Source organism: Salmo salar, chromosome 13, assembly GCF_965601325.2.
Source record: "Salmo salar chromosome 13, fSalSal1, whole genome shotgun sequence".
Taxonomy (NCBI): Eukaryota; Metazoa; Chordata; class Actinopteri; order Salmoniformes; family Salmonidae; genus Salmo; species Salmo salar.
Genome location: NC_138303.1, coordinates 27,650,001 through 27,676,207, shown reverse-complemented (window position 1 = coordinate 27,676,207; position 26,207 = coordinate 27,650,001). Strand labels below are relative to the sequence as shown.

Genomic DNA, 26,207 nt, shown 5'->3' with positions numbered 1-26,207 from the left:
ATATATCCAGTCATCCAAGGTTGCAGGTCTCAGTTTTTATTTGATCGTTTCTCATTGAGAATAATGAAGAGATTGCGATGTTTGCAAATGTTTTTCTTTTTAAAAACATAAAGTATGATTTTTAATTTTCAGAAGGACCTCAATAAAAATTTGCCCACATGGAACTTTGGCCGAGTTATTCAGCGGCCAAAAGTTTCATAGGACTTGGCTGAAAGCAGTGGGCGGGACTGTCTCCCCTCAGACTAACCAATGAAATAAGAGCTAGATCAACCAGCCCCGCTGTGCACTGCCTTTACATACAAAGTACCCCTGTGAATATCCAGTACACACTGTAGCCCGGTTTGTAACAGTGTGCCATTTTTGTCAGTCGGCAAGGGTCTTTTCAATGGCAACACCCAAGAAAGTCTGCATTATTGGCTCTGGCAATTGGTAAGAAAACGTATTTATATCGAATTCTTTGTGTTTGTGTGTGGGTGGGTTTACAGGGTGCTGTTGCTAGAGAGACGCAGCATAGCCTATAGTCAATCATATAGAAAGCGTAGTAGCCCATGTGGTTTTGCTTTAGACTACAGACTGGAGACCATACTGTATTTATGACAATGTTATGAGACATAACCTTTGTTATGGGCCTACATCATGCACGTACTGTATCTCCGATCAAATAGCCCACATTTATGGCTATCAAATAAATATGGGCTTGGATTTGAATATGTTAACAACAAACACCATATCCTTAAAACAGGACATGTCAGAATAAAATGGACAATATGGAACGAAATGATTCCAGTAAGCAAAAATTACGTTGAAAAGACGTCTGAAAGTATTTTCCCGACGTTTAAAATATGTATTTTTCTTTTTTTTTCAGACATTGAAATCCGGTTAATTTTCGGTTCTGAATGATAGTTGAAAATACGTTTTTTTCCGGGATATTGAAAATATGTATTTTCCGCACGTTGAAAATACGTATTTTACTGACGTTGATTTCAGGTTCATTTTCGGTTCTGAATGAAAGTTGAAAATAAGTTATTTACAGACATTGAAAATACAATGTTTGGGTGATTGATTCTATGGCCAAATTTCAACCGCACATACATTCTCAATTAAGTAAGCATTAAGATATATCAAAATAATTATTTAATATTTATAATGATTTAGTATTTATAATAGGAAAGAAGAGCCAACTGAAGATTGCAACAAAGAATACTTATTATTGCTCCCAAAAAGCTTTAAAACTTGTAGTGATAATGTTCAAAGTGTCCAATCTACAGAATAATCCAATAGACCACTTCAACTACAAAAACATTTGGTTACATAAATATTGTTTTCTTGCTATGACTGCGGTATGTTATTGCTTATCTACCTTATAAGATAAGATTGTCTTCTGAATGACCAAAATGTACATGTCAAAACAAACTTGCAAAGCATGCTGGGTATTATTCTAATGAGCTCCACCGCCAAACAAGTACACATTTGGGCATAGAAGCATAGAAGTATAGAAGTCTATGTTTGGGCCAAATCAGGGCAGGTCCAGACCGGACCAAATCTGAACCAAACATAGACGTCTATGATTGATTCAGATTTGGTCCGATCTGGACCAAAAATCTACGTCCTTGGATGTTAAAATCAAGGCCGGTCTGGAGAGGATCAAAAAAAGACCTCCAAAAGATGTCGGTGTCTGCAGTGCTTGCACCTGGATCAGACCGACAGCATCATTGCGTCAATGCTGTGTCATAAATTCTACAAACTTTTTCCATTATGTAACTCAACATTTTTACTGGATATGTGTGCAACCAAAGTTCAACATTCACCTTATGCTACTATTTCTGCCAAGTCTAAACATACAGTTTGATGCATATGTTTGATATATCCAACGTATGCACCACACAGACCACAGTTATGCACTGCAACTGCCTCTACAACGCAATGCTGCAAGGCAAACACAGCGTTCTATTAGAAATGTATGTGCTTCCAGTGTACCAAAATGCAGTGATGCTGTCGGTCTGATCGAGGCATTATGTCTTGTTTACAGTACATCATGACATATATTTTATTACACCGTACGTCATCTTCATGTAATCTCGTTCCGCTACTGGACAGAGAGCATAGGGCAGCCATACTCAACTGGCAGACTGCGATCCGGATCCGGACCCAGAACAGGGTCAATATGGACCGCTTTCAACTTCTGCTGAGAGTTGTAATGGTAGAATGGCTGCACAAGGTTCAATTAATTTGGTAGTGTATGGGCATTTTTCCTCTTGTTATGTCATACTGACAGACCTTCATAGGGTTTCACAACGCAAGACAAGATGGAGGAGAGCCATAGTCTTTTGTCAGAGATCGCATTTATTTTGGGAGATTGCAAAATATGACCTTTTCATTTGCAATATTGTTTCAGGTGATAATAAAACTTGTTTCGTTTAGTTGCTTTTTTCTGAACTTGTTTCTCTAACTTTCTAGCAAGTCAAGCTAGCTTACAGAGCAGCTAGCTAGTTAGCAAGCTAAAACCTAGTCTAGATTGAAGATACTGTAGCTACCGACCACCTAATACTTATCCTCAAAAACAAACATAATTATCATCACAATAAACAAAAACGGAAGGCGACAGTCATATAATATAATGGGCTTAACAGCCAATGTGTGTTATTTAATATTACGATTAAAATAGTACTCACTTTTAGGAATGGGTAATTGTTTACAACTTACTAGCTATACCGTCACCGAAAACCACATATTTTCATCTTGTTCTGTGGTTTGGTCACTTCCTGTTCTGTTAACGGAATCTGGCTGCACTAAAGACGACTCAAAGTTTTGAAAAAAATTCATGCGCAGGGGGCAACTGTGATACGACATTGTTGTCGATGGTCCCCATGCGTGGAAATGAATGACATCCGGTGGAACGCAAAAGACTGCTCAGTTGTAGTATGAATGGGGCATTAGTTGGTAAGCTACTCATGACTGCTGTCTGGAGGTTTCACTCCGTATGCTAAATTGTCCTCAGTGATTTCAATTGTAGGCCTATACGTCCATTTTTGACAAGCTGATCATAGTGAAGAAGAAAATACTTCTGCATTTCCCGCTGTGTAAACACATTGATTGTCATTGCAAATAGGCTCCATCTAACTCCTGATGGGTAGCTGATATGCAGATCTTAAATAGCCAAAATTATGTTTTTTATTTATTTATTTCACCTTTATTTAACCAGGTAGGCTAGTTGAGAACAAGTTCTCATTTACAACTGCGATCGGGCCAAGATAAAACAAAGCAGTTCGACATATACAACAACACAGAGTTACACATGGAATAAACAAACATACAGTCAATAATACAGTAGGAAAAAAATATATATACAGTGTGTGCAAATGAGGTAAGGGAGGTAAGACAATAAAATAGGCCATAGTGGCGAGGTAATTAGCAATTAGCAATTAAACACTGGAGTGATAGATGTGCAGAAGATAAATGTGCAAGTAGAGTCACTGGGGTGCAAAGGGGCAAAATAAATAAATACAGTATGGGGATGAGGTAGTTGGATGGGCTATTTACAGATGGGCTATGTACAGGTGCAATGATCTGTGAGCTGTTCTGACAGCTGGTGCTTAAAGATAGTGAGGGAGATATGAGTCTCCAGCTTCAGTGATTTTTGGAGTTCGTTCCAGTCATTGGCAGCAGAGAACTGGAAGGAAAGGTGGCCAAAGGAGAAATTGGCTTTGGGGGTGACCAGTGAAATATACCAGCTGGAGCGCGTGCTACGGGTGGGTGCTGCTATGGTAACGAGTGAGTTGAGATAAGGCGGGGCTTTACCTAGCAAAGACTTATAGATGACCTGGAGCCAGTGGGTTTGGCGACGAATATGAAGCGAGGGCTAGCCAACGAGAGCATACAGGTCGCAGTGGTGGGTAGTATATGGGGCTTTGGTGACAAAACGGATGGCACTGTGATAGACCGCATCCAATTTGCTGAGTAAAGTGTTGGAGGCTATTTTGTAAATGACATCGCCGAAGTCAAGGATCGGCAGGATAGTCAGTTTTACAAGAGTATGTTTGGCACCATGAGTGAAGGATAATTTGTTGCGAAATAGGAAGCCGATTCTAGATTTAATTTTGGATTGAAGGTGCTTATTGTGGGTCTGGAAGGAGAGTTTACAGTCTAACCAGACACCTAGTTATTTGTAGTTGTCCACATATTCTAAGTCAGAACCGTACAGAGTAGTGATGCTGGACGTGCGGGCCGGTGCGGGCAGCGATCGGTTGAAGAGCATGCATTTAGTTTTACTTGCATTTAAGAGCAGTTGGAGGCCACGGAAGGAGAGTTGTATGGCATTGAAGCTCGTCTGGAGTAGATTAATTAGGGCCGATTTCAAGTTTTCATAACAATCGGTAATCGGTATTTTTGGCCACCAATTTGCCTATTTTTTTTTATTAAAAAAATATATACACTGCTCAAAAAAATAAAGGGAACACTTAAACAACGCAATGTAACTCCAAGTCAATCACACTTCTGTGAAATCAAACTGTCCACTTAGGAAGCAGCACTGATTGACAATAAATTTCACATCCTGTTGTGCAAATGGAATAGACAACAGGTGGAAATTATAGGCAATTAGCAAGACACCCCCAATAAAGGAGTGGTTCTACAGGTGGGGACCACAGACCACTTCTCAGTTCCTATGCTTCCTGGCTGATGTTTTGGTCACTTTTGAATGCTGGCGGTGCTTTCACTCTAGTGGTAGCATGAGACGGAGTCTACAACCCACACAAGTGGCTCAGGTAGTGCAGCTCATCCAGGATGGCACATCAATGCGAGCTGTGGCAAGAAGGTTTGCTGTGTCTGTCAGCGCAGTGTCCAGAGCATGGAGGCGCTACCGGGAGACAGGCCAGTACATCAGGAGACGTGGAGGAGGCCGTAGGAGGGCAACAACCCAGCAGCAAGACCGCTACCTCCGCCTTTGTGCAAGGAGGAGCAGGAGGAGCACTGCCAGAGCCCTGCAAAATGACCTCCAGCAAGCCACAAATGTGCATGTGTCTGCTCAAATGGTCAGAAACAGACTCCATGAGGGTGGTATGAGGGCCCGACGTCCACAGGTGGGGGTTGTGCTTACAGCCCAACACCGTACAGGACGTTTGGCATTTGCCAGAGAACACCAAGATTGGCAAATTCGCCACTGGCGCCCTGTGCTCTTCACAGATGAAAGCAGGTTCACACTGAGCATGTGACAGACGTGACAGAGTCTGGAGACGCTGTGGAGAACGTTCTGCTGCCTGCAACATCCTCCAGCATGACCGGTTTGGCGGTGGGTCAGTCATGGTGTGGGGTGGCATTTCTTTGGGGGGCCGCACAGCCCTCCATGTGCTCGCCAGAGGTAGCCTAGTCAGGCCATTAGGTACCGAGATGAGATCCTCAGACCCCTTGTGAGACCATATGCTGGTGCGGTTGGCCCTGGGTTCCTCCTAATGCAAGACAATGCTAGACCTCATGTGGCTGGAGTGTGTCAGCAGTTCCTGCAAGAGGAAGGCATTGATGCTATGGACTGGCCCGCCCGTTCCCCAGACCTGAATCCAATTGAGCACATCTGGGACATCATGTCTCGCTCCATCCACCAACGCCACGTTGCACCACAGACTGTCCAGCAGTTGGCAGATGCTTTCGTCCAGGTCTGGGAGGAGATCCCTCAGGAGACCATCCGCCACCTCATCAGGAGCATGCCCAGGCATTGTAGGGAGGTCATACAGGCACGTGGAGGCCACACACACTACTGAGCCTCATTTTGACTTGTTTTAAGGACATTACATCAAAGTTGGATCAGCCTGTAGTGTGGTTTTCCACTTTAATTTTGAGTGTGACTCCAAATCCAGACCTCCATGGGTTGATAAATTGGATTTCCATTGATTATTTTTGTATGATTTTGTTCTCAGCACATTCAACTATGTAAAGAAAAAAGTATTTAATAAGATTATTTTATTCATTCCGATCTAGGATGTGTTATTTTAGTGTTCCCTTTTATTTTTTTGAGCAGTATATATATAATATTTTTTAACTAGGCAAGTCAGTTAAGAACACATTCTTATTTTCAATGACGGTCTAGGAACGGTGGTTTAACTGCCTTGTTCAGGGGCAGAACGACAGATTTTTACCTTGTCAGCTTGGGGATTTAATCTTGCAACTTTACGGTTAACTAGTCCAACGCGCTAACCACCTGCTTTACATTGCACTCCACGAGGAGCCTGCCTGTGACGCGAATGCAGTAAGAAGCCAAGGTAAGTTGCTTGCTAGCATTAAACTTATCTTATAAAAAACATTCAATCAATCAATCATAATCACTAGTTAACTACACATGGTTGATGATATTACTAGTTTATCTAGCCTGTCCTGCGTTGCATATAATTCATGCGGTGCGCATTCGCGAAAAAGGACTGTCATTGCTCCAACGTGTACCTAACCATAAACGTCAATGTCTTTCTTAAAATCAATACACAAGGATATATTTTTAAACCTGCATATTTAGTTAATATTGCCTAATAACATGAATTTCTTTTAACTAGGGAAAATGTGTCACCTCTGCAACAGAGTCAGGGTATATGCAGCAGTTTGGGCCGCCTGGCTCGTTGCGAATTGTGTGAATACTATTTCTTCCTAACAAAGACAGCCAAGTTCGCCAAATGGGGGATGATTTAACAAAAGCGCATTTGCGAAAAAAGCACAATCGTTGCATGACTGTACCTAACCATAAACATCAATGCCTTTCTTAAAATCAATACACAGAGGTATATATTTTTAAACCTGCATAATTAGCTAAAAGAAATCCAGGTTAGCAGGCAATATTAACCAGGTGAATTTGTGTCAGTTCTCTTGTGTTCATTGCACGCAGAGTCAGGGTATATGCAACAGTTTGGGCCGCCTGGCTCGTTGCGAACTAATTTGCCAGAATTTTACGTAATTATGACATAACATTGAAGGTTGTGCAATGTAACAGGAATATTTAGACTTAGGGATGTCACCCGTTAGATAAAATAGGGAACCGTTCCGTATTTCACAGAAACAATAAACGTTTTGTTTTCGAGATGATAGTTTCCGGATTCGACCATATTAATGACCTAAGGCTCGTATTTCTGTGTGTTTATTATATTATAATTAAGTCTATGATTTGATATTTGATAGAGCAGTCTGACTGAGCGGTGGTAGGCACCAGCAGGCTCGTAAGCATTCATTCAAACAGCACTTTTGTGCGTTTTGCCAGCAGCTCTTCGCAATTCTTCAAGCATTGCGCTGTTTATGACTTCAAGCCTATCAACCCCTGAGATTAGGCTGGTGTAACCCATGTGAAATGGCTAGCTAGTTAGCGGGTGCGCTCTAATAGCGTTTCAAACGTCACTCGCACTGAGACTTGGAGTAGTTGTTCCCCTTGCTCTGCATGGGTAACGCTGTTTCGAGGTTGGCTGTTGTCGATGTGTTCCTGGTTTGAGCCCCGGTAGGAGTGAGGAGAGGGACGGAAGCTATGCTGTTACACTGGCAATACTAAAGTGCCTATAAGAACATCCAATAGTCAAAGGTATGTGAAATACAAATCGTATAGAGAGAAATAGTCCTATAATTCCTATAATAACTACAACCTAAAACTTCTTACCTGGGAATATTGAAGACTCGTGTTAAAAGGAACCACCAGCTTTCATTTGTTCTCATGTTCTGAGCAAGGAACTTAAACGTTAGCTTTTTTACATGGCACATATTGCACTTTTACTTGAACATGTTTCATAATTTATTTGAGGCTAAATTGATAGTATTTATGTATTATATTAAGTTAAAATAAGTGTTCATTCAGTATTGTTGTAATTGTCATTATTACAAATAAATAAAAAATTGGCCGATTAATCGGTATTGGCTTTTTTTGGTCCTCCAATAATTGGTATCAGTTTTTAAACCAAATTTAACATGTTTCATTATTTATTTGAGGCTAAATTTATAGTATTTATGTATTATATTAAGTTATAATAAGTGTTCATTCAGTATTGTTGTAATTGTCATTATTACAAAGAAGTTAAAAAATCGGCCTATTAATCGGTATCGGCTTTTATTGGTCCTCCAATAATCCGTATCGGTATCGGCGTTGAAAAATCATAATCGGTTGTCCTCTAGTCTGGAGGTTAGTTAACACAGTGTCCAAAGAAGGGCCAGAAGTATACATAATGGTGTCGTCTGCGTAGAGGTGGATATGAGAATCACCAGCAGGAAGAGCGACATCATTGATGTATACAGAGAAAAGAGTCGGCCCGAGAATTGTGGCACCCCCATAGAGACTGCCAGAGGTCCGGACAACAAGGCCCTCCGATTTGACACACTGAACTCTGTCTGAGAAGTAGTTGGTGAACCAGGTGAGGCAGTCATTTGAGAAACCAAGGCTGTCGAGTCTGCCGATAAGAATGTGGTGATTGACAGAGTCGAAGCCTTGGCCAGGGCGATGAATACAGCTGCACAGTATTGTCTCTTATCGATGGCGGTTATGATATCATTTAGGACCTTGAGCATGGCTGAGGTGCACCCATGACCAGCTCGGAAACCAGATTGCATAGCGGAGAAGGTACAGTGGGATTCGAAATGGTCGGTGATCAGTTTGTTAACTTGGCTTTCGAAGACCATAGAAAGGCAAGGTAGGATAGATATAGGTCTGTAGCAGTTTGGGTCTAGAGTGTCTCCCCCTTTGAAGAGGGCGATGACCGCGGCAGCTTTCCAATCTTTGGGGATCTCAGACAATACAAAAGAGAGGTTGAACAGGCTAGTAATAGGGGTTGCAACAATTTCAGCTGATAATTTTGGAAAGAGAGGGTCCAGATTGTCTAGCCCTGCTGATTTGTAGGGGTCCAGATTTTGCAGCTCTTTCAGAACATCAGCTATCTGGATTTGGGTGAAGGAGAAATGGGGGAGTCTTGGGCAAGTTGCTGTGGGGGGTGCAGGGCTGTTGACCAGGGTAGGGGTGGTCAAGTGTAAAGCATGGCCAGCCATAGAAAAATGCTTATTGAAATTCTCAATTATTGTGGATTTATCGGTGGTGACAGTGTTTCCTAGCCTCAGAGCAGTGGGCAGCTGGGAGGAGGTGCTCTTATTCTCCATGGACTTTACAGTGTCCCAGAACCTTTTGGAGTTTGTGCTGCAGGATGCAAGTTTCTGTTTGAAAAAGCTAGCCTTAGCTTTCCTAACTGCCTATTGGTTCCTAACTTCCCTGAAAAGTTGCATATCGTGGGGGCTGTTCGATGCTAATGCCGTACGCCACAGGATGTTTTTTGCCCTGTTCAAGGGCAGTCAGGTCTGGAGTGAACCACAGGCTATATCTGTTCCTGGTTCAAGATTTTTTGAATGGGGCATGCTTATTTAAGATTGTGAGGAAAGCACTTTTAAAGAATAACCAGGCATCTTCTACTGACGGAATGAGGTCAATATCCTTACAGGATACCTGGGCCAGGTTGATTGAATTGTTATAGAGAGCGTTTGACAGTGATGAGGGGTGATCATTTGACCGCAGACCCATTAAAGACGCAAGCAATGAGGCAGTGATCGCTGAGATCCTGGTTGAAAACAGCAGAGGTGTATTTGGAGGGAAGGTTGATTAGGATGATATCTATGAGGGTGCCTGTGTTTACGGATTTGAGGTTGTACCTGGTAGGTTCATTGATAATTTGTGTGAGATTGAGGGCATCAAGCTTAGATTGTAGGATGGCCAGGGTGTTAAGCATGTCCCAGTTTAGGTCACCTAACAGCACAAGCTCTGAAGATAGATGGGGGGCAATCAATTCACATATGGTGTCCAGGGCACAGCGGGGGGCAGAAGGTGGTCTATAGCAAGCGGCAACGGTGAGAGACTTGTTTCTGGAAAGGTGGATTTTTAAAAGTAGAAGCTCAAATTGTTTGGGCACAGACCTGGATAGTAAGACAGAACTCTGCAGGGTATCTCTGCAGTAGATTGCAACTCTGCCCCCTTTGGCAGTTCTATCTTGTCGGAAAATGTTATAGTTAGGGATGGAAATTTCAGGGTTTTTGGTGGCCTTCCTAAGCCAGGATTCAGACACGGCTAGGACATCCGGGTTGGAAGAGTATGCAAAAGCAATGAGTTAAACAAACTTAGGGAGGAGGCTAATAATGTTAACATGCATGAAACCAAGGCTTTTATGGTTACAGAAGTCAACAAATGAGAGCACCTGGGGAATGGGAGTGGAGCTAGGCACTGCAGGGCCTGGATTAACTTCTACTTCACCAGAGGAGCAGAGGAGGAGTAGGATAAGGGTACGGCTAAGGGCTATAAGAACTGGTCGTCTAGTATGTACGGAAGAAAGAGTAAAAGGAGCAGGTTTCTGGGCGTGGTAGAATAGATTCAATGCATAATGTACAGACAAAGGTGGTAGGATGTGAATACAGTGGAGGTAAACCTAGGCATTGAGTGACGATGAGAGAGTTTAATTGATGTCTCTCGAGACATAAATTAAACCAGGAGAGGTCATTGCATGTGTGGGAGATGGGACAGGAGGGTTAGCTGAGGCATATTGAGCAGGGCTGGAGGCTCTACAGTGAAATAAGACAATAACCACTAAAAAAACAGCAATGGACAAGGCATATTGACATAGGGGAGGCATGCGTAGCCGAGTGATCATAGGGTCCAATGAGTAGCTGGATGGGCTGGAGACACGGTGATTCATACAGCTAGTGGGCCGGGGCTAGCAGAAGGGCCTTAGAGGGACTTTGCGGTGGAAGAAGTCTGTTGTAGCCCTCTCGTGCGGTTACGTTGGCAGACCAGTCGTGATGGATCAGCAGGGGTCCGTGTAGTAAAAGTAAAAACATTAGTTGATAACTCATCCAAATGTAAATCAAAACTAGACGTTGAACTGACGTCTGTACCCAGTGGGTTACTAGGCCCTATTCTAGTTTTGCAGGGATAGGAGGAGGGCGGACATTTTTTTGTCAAGCCTAGAGGGCAGAACGGCCAGGACCAGGCCTGGGCGTGCTGCAGCTAGCTAGCGTGCCTAGTTAGCTAATTCTAGCAGCATTTTCCATAGAAACAGGTCGCTTGAGCGGTAGCTACATGATGCTGGCCACCTGCTTTGCAGTAAAGCTGCTCTTGGATTGTAATGATGCGTACAGCTTGCAACATTTGTAATCTTTCATGTAGCACCACAGGTATTTCTTTGAGATATGAGATAAATAGCGTTCTTACATTGTTGCATTATGTATTGTTTAACCAGATTTGGCCACAGAATGTAAGGCCATCAAACAAACTGACTTTAGATGGTCCACAATCCAAGTGATCATCAATCAAATGATCAAGCCTTCATCCATAAAACAGACAGGGAGGGTGCAGCAACTACCATTTGTCTATTTAATAGGATAATTGAGGGTCAATCTTGCAAGTTGCAAATTTGTAATAAGATTAAGATGTTTGTGCACTGGGCTCCTTTCCAAAAAGTATTTCAGGCATTTGCATTGTTCAATCTAGGGTGCATGTGCACAGTTCAGTTGTTCTTTCTGAAAATCGCAGACAAAATAGAATAATGAGATGACCCTTTTCTAGGTATAGAAATAAATCATGTACGACAAACTTAAAGGCATGATTATATTGCAATTTCTCTACTATACAGGGGCTCTGCTATTGCCAAAATAGTGGGTTCCAATGCTGCGCAGAACTCCAAGTTTGACAACACAGTGACCATGTGGGTGTTTGAAGAGATGGTGGATGGTCGCAAGCTGACAGACATCATTAACACCGACCATGAGAATGTCAAGTACCTCCCTGGACACAAGCTACCCCCCAATGTGGTGAGAAACACATCAAACGCCACTATGTGTTGTAATCCTACTTTTTATTTTACCAGGAATTCCTGTTTTCTATAATCCTTTATTCACACAATTGAAATTAACCTACCCCTAAACCAATACCCGTTTAGCTTGTTTCAATGTTACTCTGATCACATCTTGCTAAATGCTCTGTGCCCGTTTGTTCTGTCACAACTAGGAGGTCCTAATGTGATGAGTAATAAACTGCTGTGGGGAATAGGGCCAGAGGCCTGCTGCTGGTCCATGTGTGTAAAGGGTCAGCCCTGGCTCAGTTATTATGTGTTGCAACTGCAGCTGTCCTTGCTGCTCTCAGTACCTCTCACTACAATCCCCACCATGATAGTATTGTGAATCCCTGCCACCTGGCTTTTGAAGGATGGGTCAGTCTGAATTGACTGATTTCAGACCAACCAGTCACTGCATTATATAACACAATTGTAAAATAAAACTTTCTCATGAAATCGTTTTTGGCAGGAAGCCACATTTTTCTACCTTTGATTTAGCTTTGTGCTTTGTTCCACACGCTCTTTAGAAGTGAGAACGGATTAAGTTTACAATGTGCAAGGACTACATGGGACACACAGGCTAAGGCCAGTGCCCTGACTGTCCCCTCTTCTGTCTTTCTCCCAGTTGGCTGTTGCTGAGCTGGTGGATGCTGCCAAGGAAGCAGACATTCTAGTGTTTGTGATCCCCCACCAGTTCATCGGCAGAGTGTGTGACACCATGAAGGGGAAGATAAAGAGCGATGCACTAGGAATGTCACTCATCAAGGTTTGGCTAAGGGCCTCTTTACACTACACTATTAAACTTTGACAACACAAACTAAGTCCAGAAGAGATACTTGTGTAGTCTAAAGGGACAGATCAAGATTCAAATCTCTCTTGACACTGTACCACATACCACCCTCTGAGTGGTATAGTCTAAAGGCATAGGCTCTCCCACACCACATGTTCCTGCAAGAATGACCTTAAAACCAGTAGACAGCATTTTTGCTCTGTTAGGCAAATAGAAAATGAAAGGTTTCAGCTGAAATGTGTCTTCCGCATTTAACCCAACCCCTCTGAAAATATCTGCACATTTGTGAATCATTGCATTAATCAAGTGTGCATTACTATGTGCAATATGGTTTAGATGAGAAGCTCCTGTAGAATTTTAATTGCTATCCTTATTTTGTTTGTCTATATACTATATTTGTCTATATACTATATATATACTATATATAGAGCTCACTACATATACTTTACTAATGTAAATCTATCCTAAAACCCATGCTCTCCTCACTGTGAATGGGCTGTGTGTAATTCTCAACCTTTTTTACATAAGGGACCGGATTGGCTGGGTTTGGTGCTCCTTTGGGGACCATTGTAATTTAAACTAGCACTTGAGAACTTATGAAATCGGTGCTTGTTCATTTTCTCAATCCTTGAGAAACCTTGTCCTACTCTGACCTTAGCTTGATCCTTGGAAGAAACTATCTGACCCCCATTATCATGCTCTGTCAATCATTGACTCCTTCAGCCTCTTGCATTACAAATTAAGGGGTGATTTACAGTACACAGATTACAGTAAAACTAAGCCTACACTAAAAAAGCAACCTAAATGGAGAATCTCCATTGAAAACACTTTTTAGTCCAGGGTTAGGCTTTATGCTGCATTCATAACCAAGTGGGAAGGTAGAAATGACCAGTTGTGAAGTCGTAAATACCAGTTAGATGCATTCACGTGCTTGGCTAATGACCAACAAGCTGCGTCAACCATAAACTAGAAGAACAGCCATCATGCTTGTAAACAAATTATAGTGTTAAAAAAAATATTAATATATTGCTTTGTATAAATCATGTTTTGTTGTTGCATTTAATTGACAAAAATGCTGTTATCGAGAGAATTCCAATAGTAGGTGACGTCAGAGGTCAGCATGTAGAAGAAGTCGGAGTTCAGGGATGATAGACGAGTTTCCCACTTGTAATTACCAGTTGGAGGGGTGTTCAAGTGGATTTTTCCCAGTCATATATATGGTAAATACCACCTTCCCACTTGGTTATGAATGCAGAGTTAATCTGTGTCTGAGAAATCCCCCCTAAAAATGTTAAAGTAGTAGTTAAGTTGTATTAGTCATATGTACAGTATACACATGGTATGCACTGTCCAACGAAACGCTTACTTGAAGGATTCTTCTCGACAATGCAATATCCATAACAAAAAACGTTATATAAAAATATGAGTAAATGGCTCAGTAGAATAGAATAGACATAAGTATAATAGCGTAAGTATAATACAGGAAGGCACAATTTATAGCACAATGTATTAGGAAAGGGGCGGATTGGGGGCAAGTGTTTAAATTGTGCAGTATTTGCGATAGTAAATAAGTCATTTTGACAGATTCTGATTGTGTTTAATGTGAAGTTATGTAGTTAACTGCTCCACTGTGGTAATATACAGTACCTCTCTTGAATTGCTTTATTGTGCGTTCTGTGTACTGAGTACTCATGTGCTGTGTGTTCTAATCCAGGGTGTGGATGAGGGTCCTGATGGGCTGAAGCTCATCTCTGATGTGATCCAGGAGAAGCTGGGCATCACCATGAGTGTACTGATGGGGGCCAACATCGCCAACGAGGTCGCCGATGAGAAGTTCTGTGAGACCACTATCGGTTAGACTCATGGGGTGAAGGGGAACGTTTACTTTGGAGAGAAAATGAACATTGTGAAAATGAACTTTGTGGGCTGGGTTATCATTGCATCTTACATACTTTTGAATGGCGTGCTGTCCCTTGTCTTTTTACCTTTCTGAAAATGTCTCTTAATAGTTTGGGTAGATTGTACAGCACAGTGCAAACTGAAAAGTAAGGCATTAATATAAACAGTTTTGAGAGTTGGTACATTTTGTCAGTGTGTGTGTAGACATTAGTAAAAGTATTCAACATAGATGTTAGAAGTGTAATTGCTAGAAACTGAACTGGAGTAGTAAAAGTAAATAGGTTAAACTTGTTTTTGTAAGGACAACCTGTGCCAGATTTAATCAACCTGCAATAAAACAATGTCTCTGCTCAAGACGGCCATGTCAGCATGGAGGTAAAAGTCTGGCTGTTTACATTACAGAGAGTGAGCTGGCTTGTTTTACCCGGTTGTTTTACATGGAGGTAAAAGTCTGGCTGTTTACATTACAGAGAGTGAGCTGGCTTGTTTTACGGTAGTTCTGTACACTTGTTATTGTATGCAGCACTAGTGAACTCTGGCATGTCATTTCTATACAGTGTATTTCAAACATGACAATGAGCATGTCTCGTGCCAAGTTGTTTCTTACTGTGTGACCTGCCCATAAAAAGACTGTGCCCTAGCCTATATGTCTGGGCCCTGGTATGGACCTTACGTTTTTCTGATTTAAGCCACGTGGTCTTAAACCAGCACTAAGCATGACAATACAAGAGTGGTGAAGTATTTGCACGGCCTGGTTGTGAAAGATACGGATGTTAGGATTGAAAAGGGTAATTTGTCTTTCTCATTCTCCCTCTCTCCCCAGGATGTAAGAATACAGAACATGGGGCTTTGCTGAAGGAACTCATGCAGACCAGTAACTTCCGGGTCACGGTAGTGGAGGAGTCCGATGTGGTTGAAATCTGTGGAGCACTGAAGGTGCCCACTCAACCATTAAGAGATTCTGCTTGGCCTCGTCTTACTTAATGTCTCGTCATGTTGTCTCGATGTCTGAATCTCAATTCATCATTTCCATGTATACTCTCTCCTTGCCCTTCATCTACTTCTTACTGAAAACATAAAAGGGTAGTGAGAAGAGGGCTAGATGAGAGAAAGTGTGCTGGTAAGAAATGACTGTCCTAATGTGTTGAAGCCATTAACCACAGCCCTCCTCTCTGTGGCATTAAGAACATTGTGGCGGTGGGGGCGGGCTTCTGTGACGGCCTGGGCTTTGGTGACAACACCAAGGCGGCGGTGATCCGGCTGGGCCTGATGGAGATGATTGCCTTCGCACGAATCTTCTGCACTGCCGGGCCCGTCTCCTCTGCCACCTTCCTGGAGAGCTGTGGCGTTGCCGACCTCATCACGACCTGCTACGGAGGCCGCAACCGCAAAGTGGCCGAAGCCTTCGCTAAAGGGGGGAAGGTGAGAGAGGGGACTTGACTAATTGGCTTTTAGGGGCAACGTAAAAATGTAAAAGTTTGAATTATAGCATTTAGGATTGGAAGGCAGGAAAATACTGCAGATGAACGCTGTAATTTTTTGGTTTGAAAATAAAGGGGGCCAGAGATAAAGTTAGTAAAGAGAGTGAGTTTCAGTTCAATATTGTTGTTTTGAAGAGTGGTATAATACCACAATAGTAGTCTTGACTTAAGTAATATGTCTGTATTCTGCTCAGTCAATTGAAGAGCTGGAGAAAGAGATGCTGAATGGACAGAAGCTCCAGGGACCAGCAACAGCATCTGAAGTCCATGTCATCCTAAAGAACAAGAATCTGCTTGACAAGTAGGCACAGAAATCAAACCACTCTTTCACCCATTGAAGAAACTAATGATACATTTCATGTGATGTTTCACTTAAGCAATAAGGCCCGAGGAGGTGTGGTATATGGCCAATATACCACAGCTAAGGGCTGTTCTTACGCACGACACAACATTTAAGTCATTTAGCAGACGCTCTTATCCAGAGCGACGCGGAGTGCCTGGATACAGCCCTTAACCGTGGTATATTGGCCATATACCACAAACCCTAAGGTGCCTTATTGCTATTATAAACTGGTTACCAATGTAATTAGAGCAGTAAAAATAAATGTTCTGTCATACGTGTGGTATATGGTCTGAGATACCACGGCTGTCAGCCAATCAGCATTCAGGGCTTGAACCACCCAGTTTTTAATTACCAATAACCTTTAGCTCTGTCACCTCAGTTAAATGCAGATAAAAAGATACATATGAAGAAATAGTCCAAACAATGCAGTTATTCTCAAAAAGACAGACTGTGACAACTCAACAATCCCTCCCTCTCTCCCGTCCAAGGTTCCCACTATTCAACGCTGTGTACCAGATCTGCTACCAGGGTCATCCGATCACAGAGTTCATCAAGTGTTTGCAGAACCACCCGGAGCACATGTAGGCTAACAGACTGACCAAGTGCCAGGAGAAGGATCAACACCACTTCCACTTTGTACCGGTTAGGAAAATATGTACACTTGCACACTCCACAGCTTCGATGCAGCAAGCAGACTCCATCAGACGACGTGAAGTAAAGTTAGCTTGCATTGGACTTGTAGTGTGTGCTGCAGCTATCTACTCTGTACGGTCTAAGGGGTTTTTGTATGTACCTCTATAGTACAAGTGCTTTCCTCTTCCTGGTTTTCTACAGGAGTGTGACCCAGCCTGTTTTTGTTGCCACCCAATCAGACGCCACTGTCCATCCTCAGATGTTATCTTGGTCTGTCCCATTGTGACCTCACTTTGTTTGGCTTATTCATGTTAATTGTGTTAGGGCTTTGTAGCAGATGCTAGGCTATTTGTGTCCTTCTTGCTTTTCTAATTCTGAATCTGTCTGCATTCTTTAAGATGTCTTGACTTATACGTTATGGATCATTAGGCTAGATTTGCTTAGCACCTGTTAAAAACAAATGAAAGTGCCTTTCATTGCAAAAAAATATTGGCTGTTTCTGTGCTTTGTGAAACCAAATTGTTTTTCCCTTATGGTCCGTCCATGAGGCCATTAATCACCATGACGCTGCCTTTGAATTTCACTGACATGTGGCTTACAGTATGTTTGAAAAGAGTGTAGGTCAAAAAAAAAAGATTTGCCTTTGAAATAAATCATTGATTTGTATCGTGGCTACCCTTTTCATTTGGCTTCTTGTTCACATAAGCTTCATGAGGGGAGTTTTATTCTGATCATGGCAAGTTGTCAACTGGAATCTCAGCGCTGTAGCTCACGTGGTCAATCAATTGTTGCGATTTGCATGGACAAGCGCATGTCAGAGCCAGGGAAGAGAGAATAGAAGTAACATGAAACCTAGAAAGACAGTTTGACAGTAAAGGGAGCGGCACTGTGAATAAAACAGCTTCAGTCCTGAAGAGCTACTGGCTGTGCAGGCATTTTGCTCCAACCCTGCAGTACAGGCTAACTCAAGGAATAAGTTAATTGCTTTAAAATGAGACTTGAGCACAAGTCTTGGGGAAATAAAAAGTTCTGCAACAGTCAACCAAGTCAATTAGGCTAAGAGCTATTGTAAGATGTAGACATACCCCTTCACTTCACTATAATTCAGACCAGTTTCACATGAAAAGGCTGTCTCAACAACTCCATTTCCCCCCCTATATTGTATGCTACATTTTACATTTTTGTTCTTTACATGAGACAAACTGCCAAAATTGTAATGCAAAGCTATTTATTGAGCATATGAATTAAAACACAAAATACCTGTATCAATGGAGACTGAACACAAAAAAATAAGTTGTGGAAATAACACGTGAATGTTCAGTCTATAACACAGTATATCATTGTAAAGACAGCATTATGTTGACCCTGTGACAGGGTCATTTCTAAACTCTTATCCAAAATGAACATCATTAACTTAAATAGGCCATGCCTGGAAATTTAAGAAAATGTCAACAAAAAGCAAAGCAACTGAAAGAGTGAGAATGAGAGAACTCAGTTCTTGGAATTCAGCACACTAAAGCTTTGTTCTAGTGCAATGTTGCTCTAAGAAATTCGAGAGGAGAAACTGTCTGCAGAAAATATTGACCTCTGCATTAAACCACCATGTTTTGAACCCACTTCATAGTAACAACAAGGATTATTACTATGCAACATGGTTTTCCTTGGTCCAAAATAGCATGAGAAAAACAAAAGGACAACCTTAATAGTAACAAAAACAGCCAATGTGATCATAACTGCAGAGCATTATAAAGTATTACAGTTATTCCCGTTTATACATGTGGTCATAGCGGTGGGTGGTAGACATTCATTGTAATTCCAACCATTAGCAGGTTATCTAGATTTTGTTCTCCATCTCCAGGTACAACTTTTGGTAGCTATGGTTACTAATGTCACAACTCTAGCCTAATTCTGTTTCACCCCCTTTTCCCTGAAGTGTGTATTCGTACACTACCCCTCAAGGTGTAAGACAGTGGAAAATCTGTCCAGCCCATGCTTGCACCCATTCAATGGCTGCAGTCCTAGTATCTACTCTTCTCCCAAGCCTACATTAGCACTTGAACACACTCCACCTTATGGAATGGACTAGTGTGAGGAGTATGTTAAACAAGCAGTGGCAGGGTAGAGAATCAGATCACAACCACAGCTTTTGAATCCATGAAGAGAACAAAAAGAGTGCACACTTCAGGAAGAAGAGGGAGAAACAGAAATTTGGCTAGTGTTTCTCTCGCTCCCTTCATCCCCAGTGGTTAAGTGCCCCCCCCCCCACTAGTTAAGACCTGATGAGCATTCATGTAGTAACTGAGACCTAGTCCATGTTCCTATACTTTTACATAGCTTCCTTTCCATACAGGCATATATATCCTAATCGCTCTGTTGACTGTTGCCCTGACAGGTCTGGAAAGGAAAGAGCAGTAACTCCATCAGACCAAAGTATTGCTGCTCATTTACCCTGCTCTGATCCCTCCCCCTCTACTGCCATCCTGTTTCACAGTCTGTGGGGGTTGACCCATTTGTATGTTCCTTCATAGTGGAAACCGACCCTCTTTGAAAGCTCATCTGCTTCTGTTGGACCCCGGCTAGGAAGAAGGAAAGGAACAAATCAATCACAAAATAACACCAAAAATATCACTGACAAATGAATGGGACTATTAACTTACGATACTTGTTTAACTGTTAATGGTAAATCTTACCTTCCATATATGTAGGGGGTGGGGGGAGGCTTCTCGCTCTCGATCTGATGAAGGAGAGGCGTAAAGATCCTCCAGGCTTCCCTCAGCTCATCACTGAGTGAAAAGAGAAGACAATGTAAGGAGAGTAGCACTGCCAATGGGCTGCATTGCACCATCTTGTGGACATAATTATAATGCATGTTCATAGTCTTATTTGCATAACACAAACACCATGGCAACAGAGGGGACTTCTGAGCGAGACAGATAGCCTGACTGACCTTCTGACAAAGTGCATCTGGCTGCCACAGAAGACGTCCAGGATGAGACGCTCGTAGGCGTCGGGCAACTTCACATCCTGAGGAGAGAAAAGATTTGTGAAAATTGAGCAAATAAGGTTGAACATTGTGCCTATATATGGGTTGCTAAAATGTGAGCGTGGTGAGGTAGTGTGTGAGTGTCTTTTCTATGAATGATTGGGAGGGGGGGGGGGGGGGGGGGGGTCATTCGGTATCTCACCTTATATCTGCTTTTGTAGGTGAGGTCCAGCTCTGTCTCCTCTGGGTGGAAATACACTCCTGGTTTCTTGCTCATCATCTTGGCGTAGACGGCCTCGTTGGGCTGCACACGCACCACCAGCTCATTCCTACGACACTGCGCTCCAAAGATGTCCCCCGGAACATCCGTGAACTGCAACCGCACCTCCGCTTTCCGCTCGTTCAGGGCTTTGCCGCAACGCAGGATGAAGGGAACACCTTTGGAAGAACAGAGTAATTACAGTTAACACTGAGGAGTGAGCTGGTTTTACCAGACAGTGAAAGCACAACAAGCAAGACTGATAGAGAGAGAAAGCCGAGGTTCTCACCATCCCAGCGCTCGTTGTGCACGTAGAGCACAGCTGTGGTGAAGGTGGCCTGGGTGGAGCCTTTGGGGACAGTGGGGTCGTCAAGGTAACCCAGCTTGGCATCCCCCTCTCCCTCTGGGTCACCCACATACTGCCCCAACACCACATCTGACATGGTAATGGGGGCAATGCACTTCAGCACCTTCACCTGCAGGGGGAGACAGTGGTCAGGGAGAGAGAGTACAAAGTGATTGGTTTGGTGTCAGTTTTCTGGAGGGGCCAATGGAGTTAAGTGCAGATGTGCATTTTGTGCTTTAGTTTGTGTCCATGTTGCTGTACCTTTTCATCCCTGACATCATCAGAGCTGGTGGAGGCAGGCTTCTCCATGGCAACCAGCGAGAGCATCTGGAGCAAGTGGTTCTGCATGACATCCCTGAAAAAATATGTAATACAAAATGGAGGGTGAGATAAGTTACAGACTGACTAGTAGAACATGGCAAGAATAAATGCCTTCATTGAGGTTTGATTTCATTGAGCACTAACGCAGTTCTCCTCACCGGATGATTCCAAAGTCGTCAAAATAGCCGCCCCGGCCCTGGGTGCCGAAGGGTTCTTTGAAGGTGAGGACCACACAAGCTATGCTGTCCCTGTTCCAGATGGGCCCAAAGATCCGGTTCCCAAACCTGGAATATTTACCACTGTTTAACCTCAGCCTTATTGACATGGACACAGCTGTCTGACAAGGTTTATTAATGATGTTCTTTCTCACCCCAAGCAAAGAGAGTGAGGGACAGAGACTGCAATAGAGAATAGAAAAAGAGTGGAGACTATTTGTCCTGTACCTGAGGACCATGAGGTTCTGCACCATCTCCTTGCCCAGGTAGTGGTCTATGCGGTAGATCTGGTCCTCAGTGAACAGGGAAGAGAGGTGGGTGGACAGCTCCTCTGAGCTCTGCAGGTCACGACCAAATGGCTTCTCCACAATCACTCTGCTCCAGCCCCTAATAAACACACACAGATAGGAGGGGAGGTAAGCATGTTAAGCATGTTTCGGTTATTAAACAGCGGAAGAGGGAAAAGCTAATCTAATGAGCAGCTCTCCCCAGACAAGACCGATTATATGAAGCAAGTGGATTAAATATGACCAGGCCTGTTCAAGGCCTTAGCAACACCACAGAGGAGGATTGAGAGGAGAGGGAGTCAGAGACTGAACAGCAAGACATGACAGGCTTACTGACTTGGTACTCATGCAGTGGTGCTTGATGTTCTTGGTGACGTCGTGGTAGACGCTGGGCGGCAGGGCGAGGTAGAAGAGGCGGTTGGCCTTGCCCCCCCCGGGCAGGGACAACAGGTGGGTGTGGAGGTTGGAGAAGGCACTCTCCTCAGTGTACTTCCCACTGACATAAGAGTTACGGCTGAAGAACACAGACAACCGCTCCGCCTCAGAGTCTGCCACCTGGGACCACAGAGAGATAGGAATGTTGTCATATGTCTATGGTTTTAACATGCACAAACACATGCATTAACCCACACACAGTGTAAAAATGTGGGTCAATATGTAATGTGTTATTTTGGAAAGTCTCACCTTCATATAGGGCATGGAGGCAGTTTTGATGGCATCCACCGTCAGGTCAGAGCGGGCAAAGCCCACAAAGTAAGTCTGTTCAGGGAGGAGACCATCTCTAAACAACCACCTGAGTGAGACGGGGGTATAAGAACAGAAAGGAGGATCATTAGGAGTTTTTACTCATCACTTGACACCACAGAGAAAATCCATTGCAAACAGCTGCCCTGTGATAGCCACTTCTCATCTTAAGACTAGAGGCTGCACATACTCACCACAGAGTTGGGTAGATTTTCTTTTTGGCTAGATCTCCCTAAAGAGAAACATATGAACACAAAACCAGATTAGTCACCTCTAAAATGTTGATTGAAACAGAGGCTAGCTTGGCTATATATAGCGGCACTACATGCAGACGCTTCATTCAGGTCCGTCAGTGTGGTGATTATTAGTACAGTGATTTTAGAATTGGTGCATTCATCTTAAAATAACTAGGTGAGACATTTTTTTCACAATTGTATCAAGTACATTTTTCCTCAAAGTATTTATCAGCAAAGTCAGTGCCTGTGGGTTTTTGGGAAGGGGTCATCGTGAAAGTTACTTAACACATTCAATCCCAAATTTTTCCCCAGACATGAAAATATCCAAATCATGTGTCATTAGTAACCCTTTGAAATAATCAATCATTCTTTTTTTGAAATTTTCTTGGAAAAGTAGGTGAAAAAGTGTGTTTCATGGTCGGTCACAATGACCAGTGGGATAATGTGATGTATACTGAATTAATACATTTATCCTATGCAGTCATCAAAATTCTTATATCCCATCCCAGTTATTAACACATTTAAAACAGTCACTGGCAGTCCCCAGCATTGCCACTAGAATGTCCCATCACATTCTAGTGTGACTATTTTACATGATCAAAAACCCTGAGAGAGCAAAGACAAAAAAAAAAAATAATAATAATAATAATAATAAAATCGACGTATTTCAACATTGTTACTTTAGTGCAACAAGTCCCTTATGTTACAAAGTAACAAACAATATTGTAACATTTGAACTTGTACTTCAGTGCAATATTCATTGTAACATTGTCATTGTGACATTTTAGTGCAACATTCACTAACAACTGTATAGCAGTCGTGTCATTCATTCACATTGAACATAAAGGTAACATTTAGGATAGAGGTAGCCTGTAGAATATGCATTCAAGTAGAGGCCTACACTGAACAAAAATGTTAGGAGGTAGGCTTCAGAACCAAGTGCACGATTAGTTTGTGCATCACTATTTTGAACTACAATCAGTCAGACCTACTGTCATACAGTATGTCTTGAATCAATTGACGTTTTCCAGAAACATTTCAGTCATTTTGATTGTCTTTTTCCCTTTTGTCAACTTTTCTTCCTAGAGTTCGTTGTACGGCTTCTCCTCATCCTTTATTGACTTTTCAATTTCTCTTTTATTGGCTTTTTCAGCCCTTTTTCATTCACTCTTCTCTTTTTCTACTGTCCATGGTATATCTTGAAGCGCTCAATGTGCAGTGGCGCTTTGCATTTCTCACATGCATAGGTAGTGCATGTCACAATGACGACATCTCTGTTACCGGTGCATCGTGTTGATTGGCCAGTGAGAAGCTGTGTCATATCTTGCCTGATCTTCAACAGTAGCAGCCAGTAGAGATCTCCTTCCACGGCTCAGTGGTTTCGTGCCAAACTTTTGCTTAAGAGACTGTGCCACTATCCGTGAGAAGGTCTATGGTCCCTCCCATAACATCTCTGTAAAATAAATGGCTGTTTACGAGTGCACTGTTGAGAGACCATGCAAAGATGGGCCACCACCACTTCTTAGACCTGATCGAGATATGGCATCTTAAAACCTGTAGGTCAACACCACCCATGTGCTCATTGAATCGGTTGATTCAGTCTGGTTGTGGGACCCAACCCAGTCTCAGGGAGGATAGTGTGGGATCCACCATATGGTTCCATGTAACCCCTGGATGAGGCAAGGCCCCATAGCTTGTAACAAAAACTGATTGGTTTACCTCTTATGAATTGCTTACGTCCATGTCAGCCATATTATTAGATCATGCGCTCATCCAATGACAGCCATTCCTGAAATGGCATGACTTTGTATGACTGATTGAGCTGGGGGAAGATGGGCCTAACCTTATAATGGGTCGTCAGTGATCTTTTGCTGTCAACCACATGAACGGAGGCCATTATTTCATCAAAGCGATTTCTCCGCATTGCATCTGAAATGCTTTCATTGTGTACATCACTGTCAAGTGACCAGTACATGTGTCTTCTTGGAACAGAGCTGTACCCAGACGTGATAAGGATCCCATAGAATGTAAGCAGCTCATCCATACTCAGATACAGTTGCTTGTCCTTGGTCTGGGTGGAGTAGAGGTTGGACACTTCAATGGTGATCTCTCTTAAGAGTGGGTGGATACATTAGTAGGAAAACATCCATTGGGTTGGGGCAGCTTTGTTTTACACATTCTGCAGCATTTGGGCTGAATACCATGTGTTAATCACAGCGGTGGCAGGCCTCTTTGATCGTTTGAACAATCAATCTTTATTTTTGACCACCTGCAGCTTTTCCCTTGGCTCTTCTGACTGGACCCTCTTGGCTCTTCATTATCAACAGTGGAGGGGAGTGGGTAGGTCATCATCACTGATAACGTTGTTCCTGTCATGATCTGATGCACTGTGTTATCCCGCCGGTCACTATTTTTGCCATCAACATGTTTACTCATTCTATGACCACACTGAACAAAGTTGAGTAATTGCAAATGCATATATCAATACTAGACACCTTAAAGATGATGTATACCAAAAATCTTCGTCCTCTCTTTATGTTAACATGAACTCAGCAAAAAAGAAACGTCCCTTTTTCAGGACCCTGTCTTTCAAAGATAATTTGTAAAAATCCAAATAACTTCAGATCTTCATTGTAAAGGGTTTAAACACTGTTTCCCATGCTTGTTCAATGAACCATAAACAATTAAAGAACATGCACCTGTGGAACGGTCGTTAAGACAAGAACAGCTTACAGACGGTAGGCAATTGAGGTCACAGTTATGAAAACATAGGACACTAAAGAGGCCTTTCTACTGACTCTGAAAAACACCAAAAGAAAGATGCCCAGGGTCCGTGCTCATCTGTGTGAACATGCCTTAGGCATGCTGCGAGGAGGCATGATGACTGCAGAAGAGACAGAAGAGCTTGGGCTGGGCTGAGCTGAGCGGGAGCTGCCCTCCTGTAGGGATGGGAGGGCCAAGAGACCAGAGGTGACGGTACAGAGTGCTCGGATTGGGATGTAGGGTTTGAGTAAAGCATGAAGGTAAGGAGGTGTAGTTCCCCTTGCTGCTCCATAGGTAAGCACCAGGGTCTTGAAGATGATGCAAGCTGTGTGCAGAGGAGCGGGGTGACATGGGAGAACTTAGGAAGGTTGAACACCAAGCGGGCTTGGTTTGCCACTTGGGGAAAAACATAATTCATCCAAATGGCCTTATGGACCATTATTTGTGTCTTATTCCAGTGAGTTGTGTCTTTAATGACTAAATGGGTTACATCTTTAAACTGATATGCATTAGCCTATGCCCAGCCCCAGTCTGTCCATGACTACTGGTCATGAAAATGCAAACTGAGGGTGGCTTGACAAACACCATCAGATCACATTTCTCTCGTCATTCTTCAGTTAATCATGAATATTTACTAACATTTCATTGGCACAGCGACTGTAATGAGGCCATGTCGAGTGAGGTGCCTGCCTGTGGTGTGTTTTTGTGTACATGTAACACCAGCTTGTGATTGGTGTGTGCTTGCTGAGTGTCAAGGACCGATTGCAGCATTGCACACAAACCATATTTTACAGTAGCCTATGTAGTAGTACATCACTGTTGCCCAAAACCACCATAGACACCACAAGGCTATGCCTTACCACCATTACCATTCCCACATTCTGATTCCCAACATGCCTCTCTATTACCTTCATTATGAAAGGAAACCGCTGACAGACAGTGACACTGCACTATTCAGCTCTCGCACCACTCCTTTCAACCAAGAGAAAATAGAGTGGGAGAACCTAGCCTAAATTGAGAAGTGGGCGGAAGAATGATACATTGAGCTCCTCTCCAACAGTACATTTGATCAGTTAACTGGACAGGTGTTAAAG

General features: G+C 42.8%; 2 protein-coding genes across 4 annotated transcripts in view; one reads left to right on the top strand and one right to left on the bottom strand.

The window, feature by feature from the left end:
- Positions 1-271: 271 nt before the first annotated feature.
- LOC106566713 (glycerol-3-phosphate dehydrogenase [NAD(+)], cytoplasmic) lies at positions 272-17,630 on the top strand. Its single transcript, XM_014135023.3, has 8 exons — positions 272-429; positions 11,613-11,790; positions 12,439-12,579; positions 14,318-14,456; positions 15,326-15,438; positions 15,688-15,924; positions 16,178-16,284; positions 16,815-17,630. The coding sequence occupies exons 1-8, from the start codon at positions 386-388 to the stop codon at positions 16,909-16,911; spliced, it is 1,056 nt and encodes a 351-aa protein (XP_013990498.1). The 5' UTR covers positions 272-385; the 3' UTR covers positions 16,912-17,630.
- Positions 17,631-18,170: 540 nt separating this feature from the next.
- The window catches only part of LOC100196702 (glucose-6-phosphate dehydrogenase), a 12,245-nt gene continuing 4,208 nt past the window's right edge, over positions 18,171-26,207 (bottom strand). For 2 of the 3 annotated variants that reach the window (XM_014134957.3, XM_045692206.2), the window contains 11 exons: positions 22,309-22,346; positions 22,055-22,163; positions 21,708-21,925; positions 21,312-21,470; positions 21,027-21,152; positions 20,809-20,902; positions 20,491-20,677; positions 20,145-20,380; positions 19,907-19,983; positions 19,650-19,742; positions 18,859-19,535 (listed from right to left, as the gene is read on the bottom strand). In XM_014134957.3, the coding sequence (XP_013990432.1) occupies positions 19,445-19,535; positions 19,650-19,742; positions 19,907-19,983; positions 20,145-20,380; positions 20,491-20,677; positions 20,809-20,902; positions 21,027-21,152; positions 21,312-21,470; positions 21,708-21,925; positions 22,055-22,163; positions 22,309-22,346 (1,428 nt within the window). In that variant the 3' untranslated portion in view covers positions 18,859-19,444. 3 annotated transcript variants of the gene reach the window in all.

Excerpts from the sequence above, each read along its gene's own strand:
- LOC106566713 (XM_014135023.3), top strand. The coding sequence starts at position 386 with ATGGCAACACCCAAGAAAGTCTGCATTATTGGCTCTGGCAATTG. Across the intron at positions 15,925-16,177 it reads CCTTCGCTAAAGGGGGGAAG|TCAATTGAAGAGCTGGAGAA; the intron begins GTGAGAGAGGGG and ends TATTCTGCTCAG. Across the intron at positions 16,285-16,814 it reads AACAAGAATCTGCTTGACAA|GTTCCCACTATTCAACGCTG; the intron begins GTAGGCACAGAA and ends CTCCCGTCCAAG.